General features: G+C 51.2%; 1 protein-coding gene across 2 annotated transcripts in view; it reads left to right on the forward strand.

Moving 5' to 3' along the window:
- The window catches only part of TRAK1 (trafficking kinesin protein 1), a 95,269-nt gene that overhangs the window by 47,648 nt on the left and 23,014 nt on the right, over positions 1-24,607 (forward strand). For both annotated transcript variants that reach the window (XM_064169869.1, XM_064169870.1), the window contains 7 exons: positions 15,828-15,904; positions 17,052-17,168; positions 18,671-18,771; positions 19,832-19,940; positions 21,757-21,835; positions 22,499-22,629; positions 23,627-23,701. In XM_064169869.1, the coding sequence (XP_064025939.1) occupies positions 15,854-15,904; positions 17,052-17,168; positions 18,671-18,771; positions 19,832-19,940; positions 21,757-21,835; positions 22,499-22,629; positions 23,627-23,701 (663 nt within the window). In that variant the 5' untranslated portion in view covers positions 15,828-15,853. The remainder of the gene's footprint in view (positions 1-15,827; positions 15,905-17,051; positions 17,169-18,670; positions 18,772-19,831; positions 19,941-21,756; positions 21,836-22,498; positions 22,630-23,626; positions 23,702-24,607) is intronic.

Genomic DNA, 24,607 nt, shown 5'->3' on the forward strand with positions numbered 1-24,607 from the left:
TGAAGAGCTGTGGCTGATTTCCCCCCGGGTTAAATGCATTTAGTCTTCCTTTTCCTGTGCTTTTTCTGTGGTGCTTTGCTTGTCTGCCTGGCCATGCAGAGTGTGGCATGTCTCAACTAGCAGTGGCTCTGCCCATCACTTTTGTCTTAAGGTGTGTGCCACGGTGGAGAAGCTATGGGAGTTCCACAGGGAGGGAACAAACAACAGGTGTTGGGCAAGTATTTAAATACCTTATGGGATCAGGGCCTCAGGAGCACTGAGGTGGTTGCTCTGATTCTGTCTGGGCTTGCTGAGCCCCAGTCCATCGTGCAGGAGCTGAGATCTGCGGAGCGTCAGCCAACCTATGTGCTGGCTGAGTGCTTGGGACGCTGTCCCTAGGAGAAGGCAGGATTTGGTAGCTGCCCAGGAGGTAAGGCACAGTGCTTCCTTCAAGTGTTGCTTATCTTCTAAATGAAACGTTGCTTTTTGTGTGAGGGAGGGCTGGTGCTGGCAGGCTTGTCTCGGTGGCACTCTCAAGGTCTATGGAACCTAATGGGGTTGAGTTTGCTTTTGCTTTCCCCAGTCCAAGTGTGCAAGAGACGGATTTGGGAGGCACAGTCCTTGGCCTGCCATGCTGACTTGGAAACAGCACTGGCATTTTCTGTCGATGCAGAAAGGTACTTTAATGCTAGTGGGAGACAAAAGGCGTCTCTCTAGTGAAAACTGGAGCTTCTGCAGGACGCTGGAGCAGGTGCATGCTGTAGGAGATGCCTGGCTCTGGACTGCTGCCTGATTTTTCTGCCACGTATCTGCCGACAGCAGAGCCATTTGCCTGAGATGCTTTCTGTGCTCAGTCGAGAGTGATAGGTAGTTGCAGCTCAGCTGACCTGGTTTGAATATCTATTTTAGGGCAAGATGAGCATAGTTAGCTTATTTCTCTGCTGTGTATGGAGCCTCTGGAGCTCAGACACCGGCATGCGTTCAACTGTGAATCCCACCCAGGGCACCCTTTTGGGTGAAACTGACGTTGGGGTGTGTCGAAACTACAGAGAACCTCACAAGATGCTGTGCTGCAGAATAATTTTTCTGATGAAATGGCTCAGACATTCTTTTGTCAGAGCCACTGGGACATGGATTTCATTTTACAAATGTGACTTCAGTTATTTTTCTTTTCCCTTTCTTTCAATGATTATTTTAGCAGCATGTGGGGGGGAAATACTCCAAAATCACAGCAGGAGACCAGATTTTAGTTTGACTTGACAGTGACACTTACCACAGAATCTTAGAATGACTCAGCTTGGAAGGGACCTCAGAGCTCACCTGCTGCAACCTCCCCACCATGCCCAGGGACATCTCTTGACTAGACTCAGCTACTCCAGGCCTCATCCAGCCTGGCCTTGAACACCCCTGGGCAGGAGGCAGCCACAGCCTCCCTGGGCAGCCTGTGCCAGAGTCTCACCACTCTCCTGCTGAAGAGCATTTTCCTCAGCTCCAGTTTAACCCTGCTGAGCCTTAGCTCCAAACCATTCCCCCTTGGCCTGTCTCTAGACACTCTCAGAAGTCCCTCTGCAGGCTTCCTGCAGGATCCTTTCAGGCACTGGCAGGCAGCTCTAAGGTCCCTCTGGAGCCTTCTCCAGGCTGCACACCCCCAGCTCTCTCAGCCTGTCCTCCCAGCAGAGCTGCTGCCACTCTTGGATCATCTCTGTTATCTCCTCTGTACTCACTCCACCAGCTCTGTGTCCTCCTTATGCTGGGGACAGCAGCACTGCAGGCAGGACTGGAGGTGAGGTCTCAGCAGAGCAGAGCCAAGGGTAGAATCCTCTCTTGCCCTGCTGCCCACACTCCTCTGGCTGCAGCCCAGCACACAGCTGCCTGCTGGGCTGCAGGAGGGCACTGCTGGCTCCTGGGGAACTGCCCAGCAACCAACACTCTTTCTTCAGAGCTGCTCTCAACCCACTCTGCTCTCAGCCTCTTACCTCAGATTTAATGAACTCACAGACCACAACAGTAACCATGTCCTCAGCGTGGGGGCAACAATGTTTGGGTTGCTTTTTTAATCCCTTGCAAAGGCAAATGAACAAATGCTCAAAAGATCTTCACAAAAACTCGATAGTGTTGGAATAATTAATCAATCCCTTTATGCAGGGTCCTCCACTGAGGTTATTTTTAGTGGGATTAGCTGAAGTTAGGCAGTAAAATGTCAGACTCTGCTTGAGTCACTGCTGTTAACTAACATTACAGCAGATTTAAACACCTATAAATACACTCTGCTTTTTAGATACAGTTCCAGCTATAGTATTTTGTAATAACAGTGACAGTTGTCACCTTACTTGGCATGGTGGAGGTGGAATGGGGAAGGAGCTGGCTGTGCACTTGAGCAGGAAATGGCTGTTGTCATAGCAGACTTGAGACTGACAGAGCCAATGGGAAGAGAGGAAAAGGTGACATTTGTCACAGTCACAGAGTGGCTCAGCTTGGAAGGGACCTTGGGCAATTATTTTGCTGTGCTGCTGAATTTGCAATGGGATGAGATTGAACAAGGCCAGGTGCAGGGTTCTGCACTTTGGCCACAACAGCCCCAAGCAGTGCTACAGGCTGGGGAAAGAGTGGCTGAGAGCAGCCAGGCAGAGAGGGCCCTGGGGGTGCTGGTGGAGAGGAGCTGAAGCTGAGGCAGCAGTGCCCAGGTGGGCAGCAGAGCCAATGGCATCCTGGGCTGGCTCAGGAGCAGTGTGGGCAGCAGGACAAGGGAGGTTCTTGTGCCCCTGTGCTCAGCACTGCTCAGGCCGCACCTTGAGTGCTGTGTCCAGTTCTGGGCTCCTCAATTCAAGAGAGATGTTGAGGTGCTGGAAGGTGTCCACAGGAGGGCGCCAAAGCTGGGGAGGGGCCTGGAGCAGAGCCCTGTGAGGAGAGGCTGAGGGAGCTGGGGGGGTGCAGCCTGCAGCAGAGGAGGCTCAGGGCAGAGCTCACTGCTGTCTGCAGCTGCCTGCAGGGAGGCTGTAGCCAGGTGGGGTTGGGCTCTGCTGCCAGGCACCCAGCAACAGAACAAGGGGACAGAGTCTGAAGCTGTGCCAGGGAAGGTCTAAGCTGGATGTTAGGAGGAAGTTGTTGTCAGAGAGAGTGATTGGCATTGGAATGGGCTGCCCAGGGAGGTGGTGGAGTGGCCGTGGCTGGAGGTGTTGAAGCCAAGCCTGGCTGGGGCACTTAGTGCCATGGTCTGGTTGATCATCTAGGGCTGGGTGCTAGGTTGGGCTGGCTGAGCTTGGAGCTCTCTGCCAACCTGCTGGATTCTATGAAATGCTTGCCTGCTCTTTCCCATTTTATTACCTTTTCCAAAAGTAACATACAGACCTGGTTGAGTGACAGAAGATAACTTGGGTGGGATTTTGAGAGTGGGAAACATGCAAAACTTGTAACCATGTGAAGAAGCCAGCTCTGCTCGACTCTACATCTTCATAAAAAGCACAGAGTCAGTGACCAATTTATACCCCTGCCCTGAAAAGTCCTCCCCAAAACTCCCACATTTCTTCATCAACATGTTTTAAACCTGAGTGCTGCTGTTCCAGCTGCTGGCCTGGGAACCTGTGTGCTTCCAGAGGATCTTTGTTCTGAAGGCAGCACTGTTGTTAGTGAAGTGGGGTAGGAATCACCATGGCTAATTGTGCACACGTTGAGATGCTGGCATCGATAAGGCAGAGTTAGAGTTATTTGAGTGCATTATGAGTTCCTTGGAAATAATGAGTCAGGATGTGAGGGTTGGTTTGTATTGTGTCCAGCCTCACCCTCTGCAAACCAGCTCTCACTTTGTCTTTCCTGATGGCAGAGCTGCTGCTCTGCACCTTAGTGCAAGCTTGAGGGATGTGCAGGCTTCCAGCCTTGCAGCTCCCTTAGCAAGCTTCCGGAACAGACCTCAGTGTCTTCAGCTACTAATTCAGAGCAGTGATTGCAGCCAGTGTGCCCAGCTAAGTTTGCAGTGGCAACCCATATAAACAACGGTTGAGTAAGTCTCTGATGGAGTGTTTACAGGCAATCAGGATCTCTTGGATCTTTCTGGATGAGAAGATATCCATCTCAGAACTGGAGGCAGTTCAGCTTCCCCCCAGCTGCTGATTGTCCCTTAGGTGTTGGCAGCCTGTCTGCTATTAAATGGCCTTAATGCAGAATGCCACTGAAAGGGAGTTGCTAGTGTGAGGGTGGGGTGCACATTCCTTCCCCACCCACTTTGAATTTGCCTTTATCACATGCTGATATCAAAAGAGGCCTTGCACCATGTACCTTTCAGCTTTTGAAAGTCAAAGTTCATCTGTGCAGCCTGGCTTGACACCAGTCTGTTCAGAAGTCCACTTCATTTACTCCTGTTGTGGTGTTGGGCAGCACTGTTTGCACTTGCCCACTGTCTTCTCTCCTTTGCAAGCTACTGGGAGAGCTGCAGCTGCACACTTGGTAGCAATCTTAAACCCATAGTATGCCAACAGGGTTGGCTGCGAGGGCTTTTGTCCCTAGCCTTTAGAAAGTGCTTCTTGCATTCTTAGTGGTTTTACCCTCCACATTTCTGCTCTTTGGCTGTTACTTAAATGTGGTGAATTACCACTGGATTGCAAGTAGGTACTTCAGGCTCTCACTGTCTGACCATAGAGTGGCTTAGGTTGGAAGGGAGCTTGGAGCTCATCTACTTAGACCCCTCAGCCATGGGCTGGGACATCTCTCAACTAGACTCAGCTGCTCAAGATCTTATCCAGCCTGGCCTTCAACTCCTCCAGGCAGGAGGCAGCCACAGCCTCCCTGGGCAGCCTGTGCCAGAGTCTCACCATCCTCACACTGAAGAACTTCCTCATCTCCAGTTTAACCCTACTCTGCCTCAGCTTCAAACCATTCCCCCTTGTCCTGTCTCTAGACACCCTGATGAAAAGTCCCTCTGCAGCCTTCCTGCAGGATCCCTTCAGGTACTGGCAGACAGCTCTGAGGTCCCCCTGGAGTCTTCTCCAGACTGAACAACTCTTTTGTAAAGGGTTTGAAGTGTTACAGGGAAGAAGGAATCAGAATCCAGAAGCAGTCCCTACTACATGGCTCTTAGAATGGCTTCTCTGATGTCATGATATGAAGAAAAGGGACAACCAAGTTTTTTTTTCCCCCCAGCTAAGTTCTTGAGGCTGTTGCTGCTGCATGTGGCAGTAGATGTTGGCAGTCCAAGGTTGAGCTGTTTGGTTTGAGTAGGAAGATTTTTGCCTCATTCAGCAATGAGTTTTCCTTTCTCCAGGAAGCTCTGGTGTGCTTCATGTCCTTTGGCTGTTGTTCATGTAGATGTTGTTATGTTGGTTTTGGATAAACAACGGGAGTCTAAACTTAGACCAGAAAAATTTCATTATGGTTACATAGAATTAGGTCCTTCCCATGCCCTACCTCCACACCATAGAGGAGTGGTTCTGTGCCTGCTCTGTTCTGCTGGCCGGGGGTACTTGTCTGGCCACGGGCACCTCTCTGCTGCTGAAAGCCAGGGAGGCAACCTGCAAACGTCAAATATCCACAGCAGCCAAAAGCTGCAGTAAGGAAGTCAACCTGCCCTGTGTGCCTGCTCCGGTTCAGCAAACAGCCTCTGGGAGGTGGAGAGATGGGAGCGGTGCCGATGTCGGTGCACAGGGAGGAGGTACAGACACCCTTGCAGACGCACGGATGTGGATGGGAGGCACTTCATGGGCCCCAGCAGAGGAGCAGGGATGGCTGGGAGCCGTGGTGCTTGGCAGCTGACGTTCCAGCCTTCCAACAGGCAGCATCTCTTTCCTAAGAGCAGTGCAAGGGCTGCCTTCCCCTGGGCCTGCCTCCCGAGCTGGCGCTGGGTGCTGCGGGCAGCCCATGCTGAGCAGCTTGCAGGCCCTTGCTGCTGGGTGGCACTGGCGTGTGGACAGGCTCGGGCTGGGCACTGCTCCGCTGAAGTCTGCCCCTTGCAGCATGAGGCAACCCAGAGGTGATCTCACTCGGAAGGTGCACACCCTACACCGGGTGTGACAGTGGAGGCTGGCTTGGACTGCCACCAGCACTGCAGGGACGCTTGTGGGGAGCTACCACTTCACTTGCAAGAGCAGGGGAAGAGGAGAGAGAATGTTGTTGGCAGGAGGAGCGGTGGGGAGGGGGCTCTGAGCCTCTGGTGTGAGCCATGCTGCTGGAGCTGCTGAGCAGAAGCTGGGTACCCTCAGAGCCGGCATGAGAAGTAGCACAAAGCTTCTAGTAATTATTAGACAGCTGTCTCCTCCCTCCTCCACCCCATCCGTGCTGCCACAAAGCTGCCCTGATAAGGACAAAGACTCAGTTGCTCAGGAGCTCCCCAGCTGAGCATGTGAGTGAGGAAAGATGGTACCCTGCTCTGTGGGGCCCTTGCTTGCCTCTCCCCTGAAACACAACTTCCCATCTCCTGTGAGACTGAGCCCTCGCATCCTGCCCACCGGGGACACCCTGGGCAATGGCAGTAAGTGAAGAGGAAAGCTTCGAGTATGACTACGAGAAGGAGAGTAAGAGGGACCTCAGGTTCAGCAGGCAGAGCCTGGATATCCTGGAAGAAGGTACTGCTCACCTTTTCAGTTTCAGCCTCTGTTGTAGTAGCACATGGCAACAGACAGCTGCTGGAGTGATGTTTGTGCATTCCATCTGCTACACTTTACTGGTGGGTTCTTTACGTCTGGATTCAGTACGAAGAGGATGCTGAAGTGAATAGGATGTATCTTAGGTACACTTCTTGGGAGGAGAAATCCAGGATGTAGGCTGTGCAATGCCTTTTTTATAACCAAACTGGGTTTGGGAACTGATCTTTCTCTTGGTGCAGTGCACTTTTTAAGGGTACATCCTGGTCTGATCTGGTGGAGGATGTCCCTGCTCACTGCAGGGTGGTTGGACCAGAGGACCTTTGGAGAGGCCTTGCAGCCCAAAGCATGCTATGAGTGAGTGTGTGCTGTGAAACTGGCATGTGTTAGGCTGTCATTCCCCACAGGTACTTCTGAACAGGAGAGGAACAACAGGGCAACAACTGTGCTTCACCAATGATCTTGCACACACGCAGGAGTCACCCAAGTTTGGGTCTTGTGGCTTAGCCTTTCAACAGAAACAACCCAAAACTCCTCTCAAGCTTTGTGGCAGTGCTGGACATCTGCAGTAGTGCAGGGTGGGGGAGGGCTTAGGTGCTGAAAGCTGCACTCATCATTTTCTTATTTCATATGGTGTATGTTTTGCTCTGAGAGATCAGCTCTGTGGTAGAGAACTGCCACTTCTGAGTGCCCTCTCAGAGAGCTGCTGCAAGGCTGCTTTGAAAGGTAATTCATGTTCAGAAACATGTGCAGGGGGAGTGCCAGCCTCTTCTTGCTGATGCCCAGGGATGGGACAAGGGGCAGTGGGTGGAAGTTGAGGCATAGGAGGTTCCAGGTGAAGCTGAGGAGGAAGTTTTTTCCCTGTGAGGGTGGCAGAGCCCTGGAACAGGCTGCCCAGGGGGGGTGTGGACTCTCCTTCTCTGGAGATATTCAAGAACCATCAGGATGTATTCCTGTGTGATCTGCTCTGGGTGATCCTGCTCTGGCAGGGGGCTGGACCAGATGGGCTTTCGAGGTCCTTTCCCACCATTGACGTTCTGTGGTTGGTAGCAGAGAGAAGGTGACCTGCTGTGAATCTACATCCTTCATCTCTGGGAAAAGAGGCCCTGGCTCCACAGCCTGGGTGGCTCAAATGTGCTCTTGCAGTCCTGTTGTGCAAGACTTCCTCAGAATCCAGTGTCTGCCACTCATGCTCTGTCAATAAGCTACACCTCTCCTGCTGTGGGGCTCTGAAAGGAGCTGAGCTAACCACTTGTGTGTCTGTGCCCAATAGAGAGGTGCTGGGGAAGAAAGACTTCAAAACTGGGGATTATGGTGGCAAGTAAACCTCTTCAGAGAGGCCAACCCACACTTTGTTTGATTCCCTCTTTTGCTAATGATCAAATGGATGCTGAAACTTAACCTCACGCTGCTCTTGCTCTTCCTGCTGACTTCACTTTTCAGCCAGCTCTAACCACAGTCTGAACCTGTTCTCGTTGATTTCAAGAGGGGAGAAAAAGATACTAAATTCCATCTGGGATAAATTTAGGTCTGCCTTTCCCCTCAGAAGCTCAGGATGTATTCGGGATGCCTTCTCTCCTCCACCTGTGCACTCAGGTTGCCTGCACACTGAGGGCAGCAGTGCTGCAGATGCACAGCAGTGCTGGATGATGTTTCTGGTGAGCTCTGCACGTGGGCACAGTTAGTAGTATTTCTGCTGGAGCTGAGTCTGTCCATTCTGTAAGGAGATGGAAACAGCAGCAAGCAGCCTGTTCATGCTGAGCCAGAGAGATATTTCAGCCTGTCTGGCTATAGATCTACAATCAGATATGAACAGTCTGAGAGTATTCTTCACTTGAGCTGTTACTGAAAAGGAGGGGCTGAAAATGGTGTCATTAAGCCTCTGTTTGGTCTGTTCCACCTGCAGAGTGTGCACTGCTGCTTCTCCACTGTGGTCGTGCTGCTTTTGATGTAGAATCACTGAGTGGTTTGGCTTGGAAGGGACCTCCAATGTCCATCTAGGCCAACCCTCTGCACTCAGCAGGGACATCCTCCACTAGAGCAGGTTGCTGAGAGCCTTGTCCAGCCTAACCTTGGATATCTCCAGGGATGGGGCCTCAACCACCTCCCTGGGCAACCTGTTGCAGTGTTCCAGCACCCTCCTGGTGCAGAACTTGCTCCTCACATCCAATCTCAGTCTGCTTTTCTCTGAAGTCAAGCTATTGCTCTCATCCTATCCCTACACACCCTTGCAAACAGTCCCTCTGCAGCCTGGCAGGCTGCTATTAGATTTTGCTGCAACCTTCTGTTTTCCAGACTGCACACCCCTAGCTCCCTCAGCCTGTCCCCTAGCAGAGGTGTTCCAGCTCCCTGATCATTTCTGTGGCCCCTCTCTGGACCTGCTTCATCAAGTCCATGTCCTTCCTGTGTTGAGGGCTCCAGAGCTGGATGCAGTCCTCCAGGTGAGGTCTGAGCAGAGCAGAGGGGCAGGATCCCCTCTCTCCACCTGTGAACCACGCTGCTTTGGAGGCAGCCCTGGATGTGCTGGCAGTGAGTTTAGGACCTGTGATGGCAGCCACTCATTACTATTTCCATTTACTAATGTAACACATCGAAAGCTCTCCTTATCCACAGTGCTGGACCAATGCAGACTAACAATCTAGCTCAAGTTTAACTGGGAGAAAGAGAAAGTGCTGTGCTCGTTGTTTGAAATCTCAGCTTCAGGCATTCCAGGGGCCTGGCTTTCACAAAAGGTAAACCACATTTTTGTATCTGCAAGGACAGAGTGGAGGCTGTGCAGGACTCTTCACTTGAAAGCAAAGAAAGTGGAGACTGGTAATCCTTAGAAGTTTTGGCACCCTCTTCCAAAGAGCTGGGATAGGCAAAGATTCCATGCTGAAGGCAGGGAGACAGCTGACAATAAATGGCTTGTAATAGGGGCTTGTAACTTTAAGAGTGGTGAAAGATTTACTGTCCAGATCCTTGTCTTGCACCCACTTGTATTAGTTCAAGGGCTGCAGTCCAGACCTTTCTTGACAAGAAATGGATGGAGGAGAATGGCAAGACAGTAATTCAGTGGCTAGGAGTCATAAATCCTGCAAAACCCAGCTCTGCTTTCAGCAGCTGAGCTCTGCTGGGCTGTGCCAGTACAGGCACTCATCTTACTGTGTGCAGGATGAGCTCTCTGCAGGTGCTTTCCCTTGTCTCCCGAGTTTCACTGTGGCTGTGTTTATGCTGCTAGAAGGGACAAGTGTTAGATGTTCCTGATGAAATTCCCTTGAACTTGCTTCTTACAATTGTAGACTCAAGCAGGTTGGAAGAGATCTCCAAGCTCACCCAGCCCTATCAAGCAACCAGACCATGGCACTAAGTGCCCCAGCCAGCCTTAGCTTCACCACCTCCCCTGGATGTGGGTCCTGCCCTTAGAGGAGCTGCACTGAAAGGGCAGCCTGCCTGAGTGTTCAGGTGCAAGCTTTAGGAAAGGAATATCAGCAAAGTGTGTTTTTCTCAAACTTGAGATGAAGTTGTAACAGAGAGCTGAGTGTGAGGCTGCAGTGTTGGATTTCCTGGGCTGTTTGCATCCCGTATGAGAGAAAGGGCAGTAAGCAAGCACCCTGCAGCTGTAGCTGGAACGGCAGGAGAAAATCTCTTCCTCTGGAAGAGTCAGCACCTTGGTATAGAGCTGATTCGGCAGCTGCACCTTTGCAGCCACAGCAAGCTGGGCTGTGACATGCGGGGGGTTAAACCCAGCGGCTGAAGAGCAGCCTGCAGCCTGGCAGGGTGGTGGCTCTGCCCGGTGCTGCTGCGCCCCTGCCGCCTGCGTGTGCCGCACTCTCGGCGCTCTGCTCTGCAGGCTGCTCCCTGGAGCCCAGCGCAGTGTGAGGCGAGGCTGAGGGCGCAGCTGGCACACTGTGGCCGCTCCTCCTTCCCCTCCCCGGGGTCGCACCCACCCGCTGAGCTCCCTGCCTGGCCTGCAGCCGCGGGTGGGGAGCTGCTGGTGCAGCTCAGGTTTGTGCCGAGCCGTGCCTCCGGAGCACGTTGTTCGAGCTCCAGCGGCAGCAGCCTCTTCACATCTTCATCTGAGGAGCTTGAAAGTTCTCCTTGGGCTGACTCAGACTTGGCAGGCAGCAGCAGAGCTGCAGCCTCTGCCCCAGTTTAGCCAGGGCTGCCAAACACTCTTTGCTGGGGGAGAAGCTGCTATGTTGGGCTGTGAAGGTGTCAAACCCTTCTAGTCCTCCTGTGACTGATCTTTCAGTAAGGAAGCTGCTGACACATTTTAGGTGTAATTTTGCTGGAGAGGCAATATCCATCATGTGGCCCAGTTTTGGAGTTCCTCGGGTGCTTGGCTCCAGGGGCTGTCGTGCTCGCAGTAAGCAGTGCCAGGGCATAGCTATCAGGGGCTCATCAGTGCAGCTGTGCTTTTTAGTAAGTGCCTTGTCCTTCAAGTGCAAAAATAGCCTTGCAGAAAGCAAACCAGCCTGACCTGAGGAGTCCCAACCTGCCAGGACCTCCAACTGCTGATGTTTGCCAAGTGTAAGGAGTGCAGCTGGACAGTGGCACAGAGCACACAGTGTTAGTGTGCTCTGTGCCTCTGAACAGGCAGCTTTTAGGATGGGAAGAGTTTGCCTTTGTCCTCAGAGCTTAGAGGGAGCTGTAAGCAGGGAGAGTTGGGCACTTGGTGAGGCAGGGCTTCTCCTGACTTAGCAGGAATTTTGTACACTTTGCCATAGCTAAAAGCTTTGGATAGGGAACTCTTAAGGAAAAATGCAGTGTCCCCTGCTGCCACCTTGCCAGTAAGAAGCATCAGCATTAAAACTACCAGAGCTCTGTTTTCCATGAGCAGCATTCCCTGATCCTGCTGCAGTTTCTGAGGCAGTAGGGAAGCTCCCATGCCCAAGGGTCTTCCCTCTTAGACCCTGTAATTATACAGGCCAGTATTATCTGCCCCCAGAAGGAAAGTTTGCCCTAGCACCTTACCCCTGGCTGCCTCCCAGTAGCTGAAAACAGAGGAGCAGCAGTGGGAGTTGGGCTCTCAGCCATGGCTGTCCTCTCTTGTTCCTGGTTACAGGGATGGATAGGAGGAGGGCTGCAGGGAGACCTGTGGCTGCTGCTTTCTGTGCTGGTGGTGTTTCTTTTCATTTCCTTTCTTTCCCCTGGATCCCCTGTTCGGAGGCTGGTGGCTCACTGAAGTGGCTCTCAGTAGTGGGGTTCTTCCTCCACTTCCCATTTGTGGGTGTTTCCTGTTCCTGGAAGCACACTTTTCCTCTAAGCAGCATGCTGAGTGGCTGTGTGACTTTCAGGGAGCAATCTGGGGGGAACATACTTTGCCCCTTTCTTCCTGAGCATCTTCAGGTCTGGAGTCAGTGCTTTGGGCAGTGCAGAGTTCAGAGCCTGAAAGAAACTTCCAGTCAGGTGCTCCATGAAATAGGTGCTGAAAAATCAACAGAAATCTGGGTCCTGTGACTTTGTAAGCTTGAAGAGGGTGTGAAAATGATGCTGGGTGCTTTGAGGCAGAGGAGATACTTCATCTGTGCAGTATTTATCCATTTGCCTGTTTGGCTCTTAAAGGACCCTAAGTAGTTTGAGCTGCAGGTGTGTTGCTGGTAGCATGTATTTAGTCTTGCTGTGAATATAACGTGGTGAAAGCTTTCTCTGCTCTTTGTTTCTGCAGCATCAGGTTCAAAGCAGTTACCAAAACACATTTTCTAACCACTTCTGGACTTTTGTGGTCCCTCCACTTGCTGTGGACTTCTTGTTGTCACTGTGACTCTTTCTTCCCTTATGTTAGCTTTCTGCATACACTGAGAGGTGCAAAGCATATTCCGTTGGAGTATTTGTTTGCATCCCTGCATTTAGGCACCCTGCTCCCCCAGCAGCCTCGAGCAGAGCCGCTGCTGAGTGGCAAGTGAACAAAAAGAGGTCAGTGGATTGGCACTGTAGGCTTTGTATTCCAGAGCATCGTCCTTCATTTGCTCTTGCTTTACCTTTACAGTCGTGCTCCCAGGCTTTCAGACTCGTCACCAGCTCCAGCAGGCAGAATCCATTAGAGATGGGGAGATTGCCTGAGGGTTTGCTTCTCCACACCTCACTGCTCAAAGTGGTTTTTGGAATAGTTTGTCTTTTTCACTATGAGCTTGTTTCAGTGCTGAGGAAATAAGAGTCACTGAACTAGCAATTGGCCAAAGGTATCTCGTCATCCGTGGAGGCTGACTAACCACGCTCACACTGAGACGCTGCTTTGAGGGCTCTCCAGTGCTGCCTCTGAATTGCTTTCTCTCCCCTTGCTTTTCACCTCCTCTTCCTCACAAGCCTTCATTTCTGAGGGATGGAGGCTTGTCCCTCTTGGAAAGCTTTAATGCTCTTTCCCCAAAGAAAAACCTTTTTAAAGTTCATAGTTCTGTGCTGCTGCTCTATTGTGTGTGGTGGTAGCAGACCAGAACAAGCTCTTCTGTTACATGCAGTTTGCTTCTACTTGCACATTGAAGAGGGTGTGTGAGGCTTTGAAAGCCTTCCACACTGGCAAAACACTGTGTGAAGCCTTCTGTTTAACCAGTGACCAACTGAAGTTTCAATGAATCACAGAAGGGCTCAGGTCAGAAGGGATCTCAGAGCTCATCTCCTCCAACCTCCCCACCACAGGCAGGAACACCTCTCCACTAGACCCTTAGTCATCACATGAGCCCTCTCTGCCCCAGCCGTGGTAAGAGCTCTCCACTCAGTCCACTGCTTTATAGAGCTTTGTTGGTCTTTGTCACCTACACAGTTTTATCACAGAATCATGGAATGGCTCAGATTGGAAAGGACCTTGGAGATCATCTACTGCAGCCTCCTCACCATGGGCAGGGACACCTCTCAGCTAGACTCAGCTGCTCAAGGCCTCACTCAGCCTGGCCTTCAACACCTCCAGGGAGGAGGCAGCCACCACCTCCCTGGGCAGCCTATTCCAGAGTCTTCCCACCCTCCTGCTGAGGAACTCCTTGCTCAGTTCCAGGCTAAGCCCATTGGTGAGCAGGTCAGCAGTGCTTTTGGTGTGATCAGGCCATGCCTTACCTTGCAGTGTTAAAGATTAAAGGGTGAGTTCTGAAGGTGCAGGAGAACAGACTCTGGGATCAGCCTTTATCAGCCTTTATCAGCTTTGCCCCAGCTGAGTGCCCGGGTTGTGTCTGGGAGCAGCACCCTTTTATCCACCGCCATGGTAGGAAAGTTGTACACTCACTGAGAGCCTGAGAGCTGTGATGAGTGAGGTTTGTTAGTGCTAGGTACAGGGTTAGTGAGCTGTATGCTGCTCTAACCCAGCTCCAGCATTGGCAGCTTGCTGATGGCACTCACTGGAGCCTGGGAGCTGGAATCAGTGAGGTTTGTTAGTGCCAGGTACAGGGTTAGTGAGCTGTGTGCTGCTCTAACCCAGCTCCAGACGTGGCAGCTTGCTGATGGCACTCACTGGAGCCTGGGAGCTGGAATCAGTGAGGTTTGTTAGTGCCAGGTACAGGGTTAGTGAGCTGTGTGCTGCTCTAACCCAGCTCCAGCATTGGCAGCTTGCTGATGGCACTCACTGGAGCCTGGGAGCTGGAATCAGTGAGGTTTGTTAGTGCCAGGTACAGGGTTAGTGAGCTGTGTGCTGCTCTAACCCAGCTCCAGACGTGGCAGCTTGCTGCTGACCATCTCAAACATCGTTTGGTAGTAGCAAGGGAAGGTGTAACTGGGGAAGCTGTTCAGTGCACAGGAGAATAACCTGCTGGTGTCAGGGTTTCTGAGAGATGTTTCACGGCAGGACTTAGGAACTTAATATGTTTAAAGGGGAAAAAAAAGGGTGTGGGAGAGGGAAAGATTTGTTTTTACTGTCCGTAGTCTCCTGGATGTGACTCCATCTGTCCTGATGTGAAGCTTTCATGGAACGCTGCCGTTTAACCCCTTTGTTATAGCTGATACTCTCTGCAGGTTGTTTCACCTTTACTTCTTTTTGCTGTGTGATGCTGCTTTTCACTCCTACAGCTTGTAGTTTAGATACACTGCATTGCTGCTAGCGCAGTGGTACAGTTATTCCTTGTGCTGCTGGTTGTTAGATTACTGCTTGGAAACGTAAAGCTTTTACTGCCACCGCCTTCAGACTTCATTATTTGGCTAAGTGTAGTTGTCTTTAGAATGGCATCCTTTAGAGTTCACTGGCACTGCTGGTGGCACTAAATACTGTAGATGTTTTCAGGACTTGATCCTCAGGAACAGCTTGGAGAGATGAGAGTATCTGTAGATGTAGGTTGTATATTCAGAAGCTGGGTAGTGTTGGTTCCTTAGGGTGACAACCTGCCCCTGGTTAACATTACCATACTCAATACTCGTGGTCATTGAACTCTTATTAGGCCAATTTCCATCTGTGTCCATCCATCTCCCTCTGCCTTAATGGGGGTTAGGGCAGCATTAGTTAATCCATCAGCTTGAGCTTTAAGTGACATTGTTAAGGGTAAATCCCCAAAGCACAGTTTGCTGCTGCAGCCTGATAACCCATGCTTGTGTGATCAATGGAACTTCATTAACAGTTCATTAACAGGAGCAGGTGAGAATAAGGAGCCTGTGGGGGCAGAGCAGAAAGAGCTGCTGCTGCCTCTGATTGGGGGTGGAGTTTTAGAAGCCTTGCAAACTCCTAGATGAGTCCTTGCAGCTTCTTAAAGGATCAGCTGTGGTGGCAGACTAAACTTTTGCATACTTGCTGACTCCCTTTCTGTACCTCCTGGTTCCACCAGAGTGATTAATCTTCTCTGTGGTCACAGTGATGTGCTCTGGGTGGTACAGGAATCCTTTCTTACATTGTGTGCATCTTGTGATTACTTTGCTGTCTCATCACAGAACCAAGTTGTTACCAACATATGACTTAATATCTTTACCTTCATCAGTGCTGCCAACAGTGTTTGAGTTGCTCATTCTTGGAGGACCTCAGCTGCACACAGTAGGATGTCTAGGTGATATGGTGGCCTCCTGATTACATGTCTAAAATGTTTTCACTTTGCCTTGTTTATGTTTTAATGAATTCAGGATGTTCCTTGGAGAGGAGAAAGTTTTATCACTTCAGTAGATTGCACTGCCACTGTTGTCTGTTAGAAAAGTGAACTGTTTGTGTTCTCATTTGAACATGTTGGGGTGAGCATCAGTGTGGTGAAGTGAGTTTGATAGCATTGTTATTACCCTCTGATTCACTTAGAGTTGATGTAAAGATGGAAGCTTGCACAGACCAAAGCTCTTAAAAGGGTATGTGTTTCCCTGACAGTATTGCCAATACGACTAACGTTTGATTTTCTTTCCTCACAGTTTTATGTGCTGAAAGAGTGGGCCAGATGACTAAAACATACAATGACATAGATGCTGTCACACGTCTTCTGGAAGAGGCAAGTACCACTTCTCGTTGCAGACCCAGATCCAGCAGGAGAAGGGAGGGCAGCAGTTCCATGGTTCAGACTCGGTGGTGGCCTGTCCCCCAGTGAGGGGGGTTGAGTGCTTTCCTTGTCTCACAGAACCACAGATTAACCGAGTTGGAAGAGACCTCGAGAGTCATCCAGTCCAACCTAACCCTTCTGCTTAACTAACCCATGGCACTAAGTGCCTCATCCAGACCCTTTTAAATGCCTCCAGGAGTGGTGACTCCACCACCTCCCCAGGCAGCCTATTCCAGTGCCAGTTACTCTTGCTGTGAAGAACTTCTTCCTAATGTCCAGCCTGAACCTCCCCTGGCACAGCTTGAGGCTCTGTCCTCTTGTTCTGTTGCTGGGTGCCTGGCAGCAGAGCCCAACCCCACCTGGCTACAGCCTCCCTTCAGGGAGCTGGAGACAGCAATGAGCTCTGCCCTCCACTAGAGCAGGTTGCTCAGAGCCTTGTCCAGCCTGACCTTGAATGTCTCCAGGCATGGGGCCTGAACTGCCTCTCTGGGCGACCTGTTGCAGTGCTTCAGCACCCTCCTGGTGCAGAACTTGTTCCCCACATCCAATCTAAATCTCCTCTTCTCTAATGTCAAACTATTGCCCTCATCCTATCCTTACACACCCTTGCAAACTGTCCCTCTGCAACCTTCTTGTAGGCCCTCTTAGGTCTTGCTGGGCCCCAGCTCCCTCAGCCTGTCCTCATAGCAGAGCTGCTCTAGCCCCCTCCTCATTTTTGTGGCCCTCGTCTGGACTGGCTCCATCCATGTTCATGTCCTTCACCTGTTGAGGTTTCCAGAGCTGGGCACTGTCCTCCAGATGAGGTCTGAGCAGAGCAGAGAGGCAGGATGCCCTCTCTCAACCTGCAGCCATGTTGCTTGGGATGCAGCCCAGGCTGCCAGTGGGCTGCAGGCACAGGCTGGGAGCTTAGAAGCCAACATAAGCAGGAACCAAAAAACAAAGGTAGCAAGAACCAACAGCCCAGTCCCTCTGAGAAAGAGAGAAGTCTCTTCATTGCTCAGGTGCTTCTGCCTGCTCTTCCATGACAATTTCACCCTCCCTGAGACCCTTTGGTGAGTAAATCGCCTGAAAGAAGCTTTCTTTTCTTCCTGCCTCACAGAAAGAACGGGACTTGGAATTAGCTGCTCGCATCGGCCAGTCGCTGCTGAAGAAGAACAAGTCACTGACAGAGAGAAATGAGTTCCTGGAGGAGCAAGTAGACCACATCAGGGAAGAGGTAAGAAGTTGTGCCGAGTGCTCTGTCTGCAGCCATGGGGACAGTTTTCCTTAGCTTCACCTTGTTGGCACTTCGTTTGCTGGGCATCCTGTGGCTGGCAGCATTGCTCAGGCATTTTGCAGCCTGGGATCAGGTTTTGTTCTGCTGCCTCCAGTCAGGTGGTTTGAGAGCAAAAAGAAGCAACACTTCAAGCTGTTGCATTCTGCTCTGCCCAGATTGAATTTCCCTCTGAAAGCAGCTGCTCTTTTGGTGTAGAGCTGCTGTACCCACGGCTTTCTTCTTCCCCTACTCTCTGCATGCTTCCTGTCTCCTGATTGTCTCACCAGTCAGCTCCCCTCTCCTGCCTCTGTGCTCTTCTTTTTCTTCTGAGTCTTTCTCAGCCTTCTTTGTTTCTTCCTCACTGACTGATGCTTGCTTGTTTTGGTCCAGATGACCCACAGTGGATTAAACCTGCTGAGAGCTGTCAGGGCTTGACTGATATCTGAGTTTGGCTGATAAGTGAAGCATGGATGGATGGGTCCTGGCTGTGTGGTCCATGGTGGTGGGGCACACACGTTGAAGTAGTATCTTTTGATGTCACCTACCCTTTTTGGCCAGGCAGCCAATTCTCTCCTGTCCCAGAGGAGAGCTGTTGCTTGCTGCCAGGTCTCATCACAGAGCAGGCCAGTTTGTGTGTTGGTCAGTGTGGCAGTTACTGGGATGTATGCAGACACTGACTGGGTAGGCCAGTGCATCCCTACCGTCCATCCAGAAAGGAGCATTTGACTGAGGAAGGTGGAGGACAGGCATGGGCTGCCCCTCCCCAGATCTATTTTTATTTAAGAGGGACTCAGGAGCAGCATTAGGACAAAGTGCCACCAGAAATAAGCTTCTTAGCAGGTGGCTTGATATGTCAGGCCATATGTTCTGTCAACAGCCATCTTTCACACTGGCACGAGGACTCCTCCAGCAGCGGATGCTGTTGAGGCAGAGCTGATGAGGCCTCAAAGCCATGGCACCTTGTGTTGCAGAGCTGTCTTTAGTAGGTTTCAGATTCTCCATGAGTGCTGCATTTTTAATATAGGAGCAGAATGGCAACTAAGACAACTGTCTGAGGGCAAGAGGGAAGGGAATTTACTTGGTGGTACTTTCATCTACACAACCTTCCCCAGACAAATCATGTTGCATAGAGTTAAGGTTTTACTGATGTGTGTACCATGGCATAAATAATTTAGCTCTACATCTCTTTGACCTTCCAGCCTTCCCCTGACAGAACCTTCTGGCCAGCCCATTAAGTAGGTCAAACTGTGCCACGTTCGTAGGTGATGGCAAAGTGATCCAGACCTGTGCATTTAGTGGCTGATTTAAAAGGGGTCCTTTTTGTTCTTGCTAAAAAAATAAAGGGATGCTGGTTCTGGCCTGCCTTGCCCTCTTGCTTTAGCCTGAGGGTGATGCTTAGAGCTTGCCTGTGCTGGCTTGACCTCAGCACCTGCCCAGCAATCCATGTTCTGGTCTCTGCGCAGGTCTCCCAGCTGCGGCATGAGCTCTCCATGAAAGATGAGCTGCTCCAGTTCTACACCAGTGCTGCTGAGGAGAGTGAGCCAGAGTCTGTCTGTTCCACCCCGTAAGTCCATCAGTCTGCAGCACTGAACCTTCCTCTGGTGCTGAGCAAGTGCAGTTTGGGCAACTTAAAGGCCCTGAAAAGCAGTGAAGTGGTCTCTCTGTTGGCTGGAGCTATTTACCCAGGACTCTGAGCTTAGTGCCTGGCACCAGCTGGAAGGGCTTGTGCTGTCCCAGCTGGCCAGCTAGGTGCCAACAAGAGTCAGAAGGGGACACTATTTAAGGAGGCTGCTGACACAGTGCTGCAACATCCACAGGAACTGGGTCACTGGTGGTGAGACAGGTGTAGGTGCCACTTGCAGCAGCCCGCTGCACCCTGTACCTTTGCACCCTGTGCCACAACATGCTGCACAGTGACTTTTGCTCTTGGAGGGCCTCAGGGTGCCAAGGAGAAATGCCAAGCAGAGGGGAATAAATAAGTGATGGCTCCTAGGCTGGGTTCCAGGCAGTTACCTGGCTGAAGAGTGTGGCAGGCTCCGAGCAGCTGTCAGCCCTTGGTAGCAGAGTCATTGCTGCGTTGCAGTGAAGTGTGCAGTGTTCCTCAGGAAGCTGCTGGGTTGCTCCCTGTAGTAAGATGGCTTCATTTCTCATAGCCTTGGCTGTGTAACTTTTCTGTAGGACACGAGTGGAGTGGTGCACATGTTCTGTACAGTGCTCTCTGTGAGAAGTCACTGCAAATATCTTGCTGCCCAGACACGCTGGTGTGAGCGAGCTGGGTTTCAGACTGGGGGAGAGCAGTTTCAGATTGGATGTGAGGAGCAAGTTCTGCACCATGAGGGTGCTGGAACACTGCAACAGGTTGCCCAGGGAGGTGGTTGAGGCCTCATCCCTGGAGATATCCAAGGTGAGGCTGGACAAGGCTCTGAGCAACCTGCTGTAGTGATGTCCCTGTTGACTGCAGAGTGGCTTAGACTGGATAACCTTTGAAGGTCCCTTCCAACCCAGGCTGTTCTGTGATACTATGTGGCTCCATCTGATTCCAAGACCTCTGCTGGGACTGTTCCTCTGTCAGCCTGGCTATAATCCAGGTGAAAGTGTGTTAAAACTCTTGTTTTCATTACAAGGCTGAAGAGGAATGAATCTTCCTCCTCCGTCCAGAACTACTTCCACTTGGATTCTCTCCAAAAGAAACTGAAGGACCTTGAAGAGGAGAATGTTGTGCTGAGATCTGAGGTGAAATTGCTCCCCTTGTGTTTTGCTTAATACAGTTCTTCATTTCAACACACAAGCGTTGAGAAGTGTGCATTAGGAGTTGAGATTGCCTAGCTAAGGGCACCTGTGGCACAGATCTCTTGGTAGGTGCTTTTGTCACTGTCACTTGTCCTTTTAAACGAGGGGAAGGCTGAAACCTAGAAGCCACTCAGGAGCTACACTCAGGAGCTACACTCAGGGCTTTCTTGTCAGTAGAAGATGCAGAGTTGTGGGCATGTTTTGGAGCCCAGAACTGCACCTCTAGATGGACCCTAAGGGTCTGACCTGGTAGCTGTGCCATGAGCATGAAGTTTGTAGGCTGGCATGGTCTCTCTGTCAAAGATTCAGTGTTTGTCAAAACAAAAATGGCCAGCCCAAATTGCCAGGAACTGCCTTCAGTTTGATGCTGGCAGTCGACTGTGGCTCTCTTACCTTTTCCTTCCTGATGATGCTCTCTCTCTTCTCTGGTGACACAGCCTTTAAAAGCTTGAGTGCTGCTCCCTCTCTGTCAGAAAGAACACTTCAGAATTTAATGGCTTATGGATAATTCTATTTTCTATGCTTCTGCCTAAAAAAGGAGATGCTGCAGCGTATCCAGAGGGCAGCAAAGCACTTGAGGGGTCTAGAGCACAGGTCTAACAAGGAGCAGCTGAGGGAACTGGGGTTGTTTAGCCTGGAGAGAAGAAGGCTCAGAGGAGGCCTCTTGTTCTCTCTAACCACCTGAAAGGAGGTCCTAGCAGGTGGGTGGTCTCTTCTTCCAAGTAACAAGTGGCAGGACAAGAGGAAACAGCCTTGAGTTGCACTGGAGAGGTTTAGGTTGGACGTTAGGAACAATCTCTTCACGGAAAGGGCTGTCAAGCCCTGGCACAGGCTGCCCAGGGAAGTGCTGGAGTCACCATCCCTGGCAGTGTTTAGAAGCTGTGTAGATGTTGTGCCGAGGGCTGTGGTCTAGTGGTGACTTGGCAGTGCTGGGTTAATGGTTGGAGTTCATGATCTTAAAGGTCTCTTCCAACTGAAATGCTTTTATGATTCATTAAGAAGTTATGCAAGGAAGGTGAGTAATAGGTGGCTTGAGGATAGTGAAGGCAGAATTAGAGCTGAGTGTGACTGACTACATCAGGAGCTGTTAGGAGAACCCTACATAGTGCTGGCTTCCAGGGAGATGCCAGGTCCCAACCCCCTGAGCTCCAGGGTTCTCTACAGATGCAGGCTGTGCCTTTTCAGGCCCCAGGCGTTTGGAAGAGATCACAGACTTACCAAGGGAGTGCCAAAGAGCCAGTTGGCTGCAGCCATGCTCCTCTTGGCAGCCCTGGAGCTGAGCAGAAAAGGCAGCACCGGGAGGAGGCAGCACTGAGGTTTTCTGTGGGGCAGGCAGCTGCAGTGCCAGAACTTTCCTCCGAGTGGGTGTTAAATGCACGGATGTTGAACTCAGGCGTTGAAAGCAGGCACTGAGAGTGAGCTTGTGATGATAGCTACCTTTGGCCAGGTGGCCAGCTCCAGCCCTGCCTACTGCTCTCTTGTGTACTCAGGGCCTTTGGCTGTATTTTTGCTGCAGAATCCACAAGTGACATCTAGTGGAATACGGTGACAGTGGTGCCACACTTCTGCAGTCATGGCTCTGCTGAGCTGTCTCTTGGCCCCTTTGTCCAGAACTCGAAGGAGGGCAGGCAGTGAGTGTAGTTCCTCTGCCTTGCTGGGTGGTTAGAAAAACTTGCCTTGCTGAGCAGATGGCAGTGCAGCAACAGACTGGCACAGAGCACACCTGCTAACGTGGCATCTTTGTGGATCTCTTGACCAGGCCTGTCAGCTGAAGACTGAGACCATTACTTACGAAGAGAAAGAGCAACAGCTTGTCAATGACTGTGTCAAAGAGCTAAGTATGTCCCAGCTGCTTCTCATTCCTCACTCAGGGTGGTTCCATTTAATGCCAGAAACCCAGCACCCAAACCTGAGTCAGATCAGTCAGTCTGGTTCTGTGCAGCTGCAGCACAGGACATTCCACCTCAACATGAGGAAGAACTACTTTACTGTCAGTGTCCCAGAGCACCAGAGCTGGCTGCCCAGAGAGGCTGTGCATTCTCCTCTGGAGACTCTCCAGCCCTGTCTGGATGTGTTCCTGTGCAACTTGAGCTCGATTCTATGACCCTGCTTTGTCAGGGGGATTGGCCTCTGATGATCAGTGGAGGTCGCTTCCAAACCCTAACATCCTGGGGTCCCCTGGTACTTACTTTCTCCTCACAGCCATTTACCTAAGGAAAACGTCTGGCTGAAATTTCATAGCAGAGAATTCTGACTCTTAAGCTGAATAATTCTCAGCTGCAAAAGAGTTCTGCACTGGAACAGTGTTAGAGGACTGATCTGCAGTGCAGTCTGACTTGCAGCAGGAGGGCCTGGGGTCTTTCTGCCTTTGTGTCCTGCTGCTGTTTTTCAGAAGCACCTTGCTGTGTGCTGGGGCAGGCTTCTGCTGAGCAAAGCAGTGCTACTCCAAGGGAAGCCCTTGCTGTTTGCTGTGGTGCTAGCTGTCAGCACTTGCCTTGCAGGGGATGCCAACATCCAGATTGCCAATATCTCTGAGGAGTTAGCAAAGAAGACGGAAGATGCTGCGCGGCAGCAGGAGGAGATCACCCACCTGCTCTCCCAGATAGTCAACCTGCAGAAGAAGGCCAAAGCTGTAAGGAAGCAGTTGCAAGAATCCTGCTGTGACTTGCTGCTCTTGTAACTGGAAGACAAGTTACAGCCCTCAGTAGACTTGAGAGCCTGAAGGGAATTTTTCACCCTCCTTATCTGGGTGACCTTCTTTGAGGTTTAATATCTAGTCCACATGACTAGAAAGCATTGATTTATTAAAGGCTGCATCTGGAGTACTGTGTCCAGTTCTGGGCCCCTCAGATCAAGAAGGACCTCAGGGAACTGCTTGAAAAGGTCCAGCACGAGCTGCTGCAGGCAGTGGAACACCTCCTGTGAGGTCAGGCTGAGGGAGCTGGGGCTGGGAGCAGAGGAGCCTGAGGGCTGCCCTCATTGCTGTGATAAACATGTGCAGGGCAGTGGCAGGAGGAGGCAGCCAGGCTCTGCTCAAGGTGTCCCTTGGCAGGACAAGGGGCACTGGGGGCAAGCTGGAGCAGAGGAGGTGCCACAGGAACACAAAGAGAAACCTTTTCATGGTGAGGGTGCTGGAGCCCTGGAGCAGGCTGCCCATAGAGGTTGTGGAGTGTCCTTGTCTAGAGACTTTCCAAACCCTCCTGGATGCATTCCTGTGTGACCTGCTCTGAGTGATCCTGCTCTGGCAGGGGGTTGGACTGGATGATCTCTGGAGGTCCCTCCCAACCCCTGACACTCTGTGACTGTGTGATTTCAAGTGTTAGATGTGAAATTCTGCAGTGAGTTGGATGGCTTAGGTAGGGTTAGAATGTTAGTGCAAGGGTTCCAGTGGGCACTTCCTCATTTGTTTTAGGGTCTTGTGGGTTCATTCAGCAAGGCACAGCTCAATGCTGAGCTTTCTCAGCTTAACATTTTCAATGGTTTTACACTGACCTGGGGGCTAACATTGCTGCAGAGAGGGTCTGGAGAAAAGCTGCACTTTTCTTCCTTAGCTGGGCTATAGGATACAAACCAGCAGAGGACAAACTGCCCAGTGTTTGTAACCTCTCTTTTGTGTTGGCATGTTTTAGTGTGCAGTTGAAAATGAGGAACTTGTCCAGCATTTGGGAGCTGCTAAAGATGCCCAGAGACAACTTACAGCAGAGGTGAGTACCTTACCTAGGGTTACAAAGATTACTAGTAGGGCAATAGCTGTTCACTTGAGCATGAGAGTTTTGGTCTGGGCTGGATTAGAAGCATTAAATGGTTTTGCCTGACCTGTATGGAATGAAGGAGCTTTGCTGTTCCTGGTGGAGAGCAAAAGCTTTCCTTCCCATTTTCTTCTCCTTCAACTAGCACAGGTTTGAACTCTGAGGCTTCTGGGTTGCATAGGAGCTTGTTTAGAGCTTGCCTTCTGTCTGTAGGCTGTGGTTTAAGCCTGTTCTGAATAGTAGCATAGCACAGAAGAGCTCCTTCAGCCTGGGTTTGTTCAGTAGGCAAACCAGAGCAGCCTGGGGCTGCCTGCTGGGTGCTGTGCTCACAGAGTGCACGAAGTGCAATGAATTAAGCTTAAGCCCCTCAGGATGTGTCTTTGCTTGGCCTGTGTGGTGTTGGAGGTGAGGGTGCCCCTGGAAGCTCTCCTGCTGATGGGCCTTTTGTTTCTCTGATGCTTCACAAAGGCTGAGCTCATGCTTTGCCTACAAATATCTGAGGGGTGGGTGTCAAGATGAAGGTGCCAGGCTCTTTTTGGTGGTGCCCAGTGACACGACAAGGAACAAAGGGTATGAGCTGGAGCACAGGAGGTTCCCCTTCAACAAGAGGAGACACGTCTTCCTGGTGAAGGTGACACAGCCCTGGAGCAGGCTGCCCAGAGAGGTTGTGCAGTTTCCTTCTCTGAGGACATTCAAAACCTGCCTGATGTGTTCCTGAGTGACCTGCTCTGGCAGGGAGGATGGAGTGGACGAGGCACTTGGTGCCATGGTCTAGTTGATTTGGCTAGGGCTGGGTGCTAGGTTGGACTAGGTGGTCTTGGAGGTCTCTTCCAACCTGGTTGATTCTGTGATCCCCTACCG

The sequence above is a fragment of the Pogoniulus pusillus genome, chromosome 32 (genome assembly GCF_015220805.1).
Source record: "Pogoniulus pusillus isolate bPogPus1 chromosome 32, bPogPus1.pri, whole genome shotgun sequence".
NCBI lineage: Eukaryota > Metazoa > Chordata > Aves > Piciformes > Lybiidae > Pogoniulus > Pogoniulus pusillus.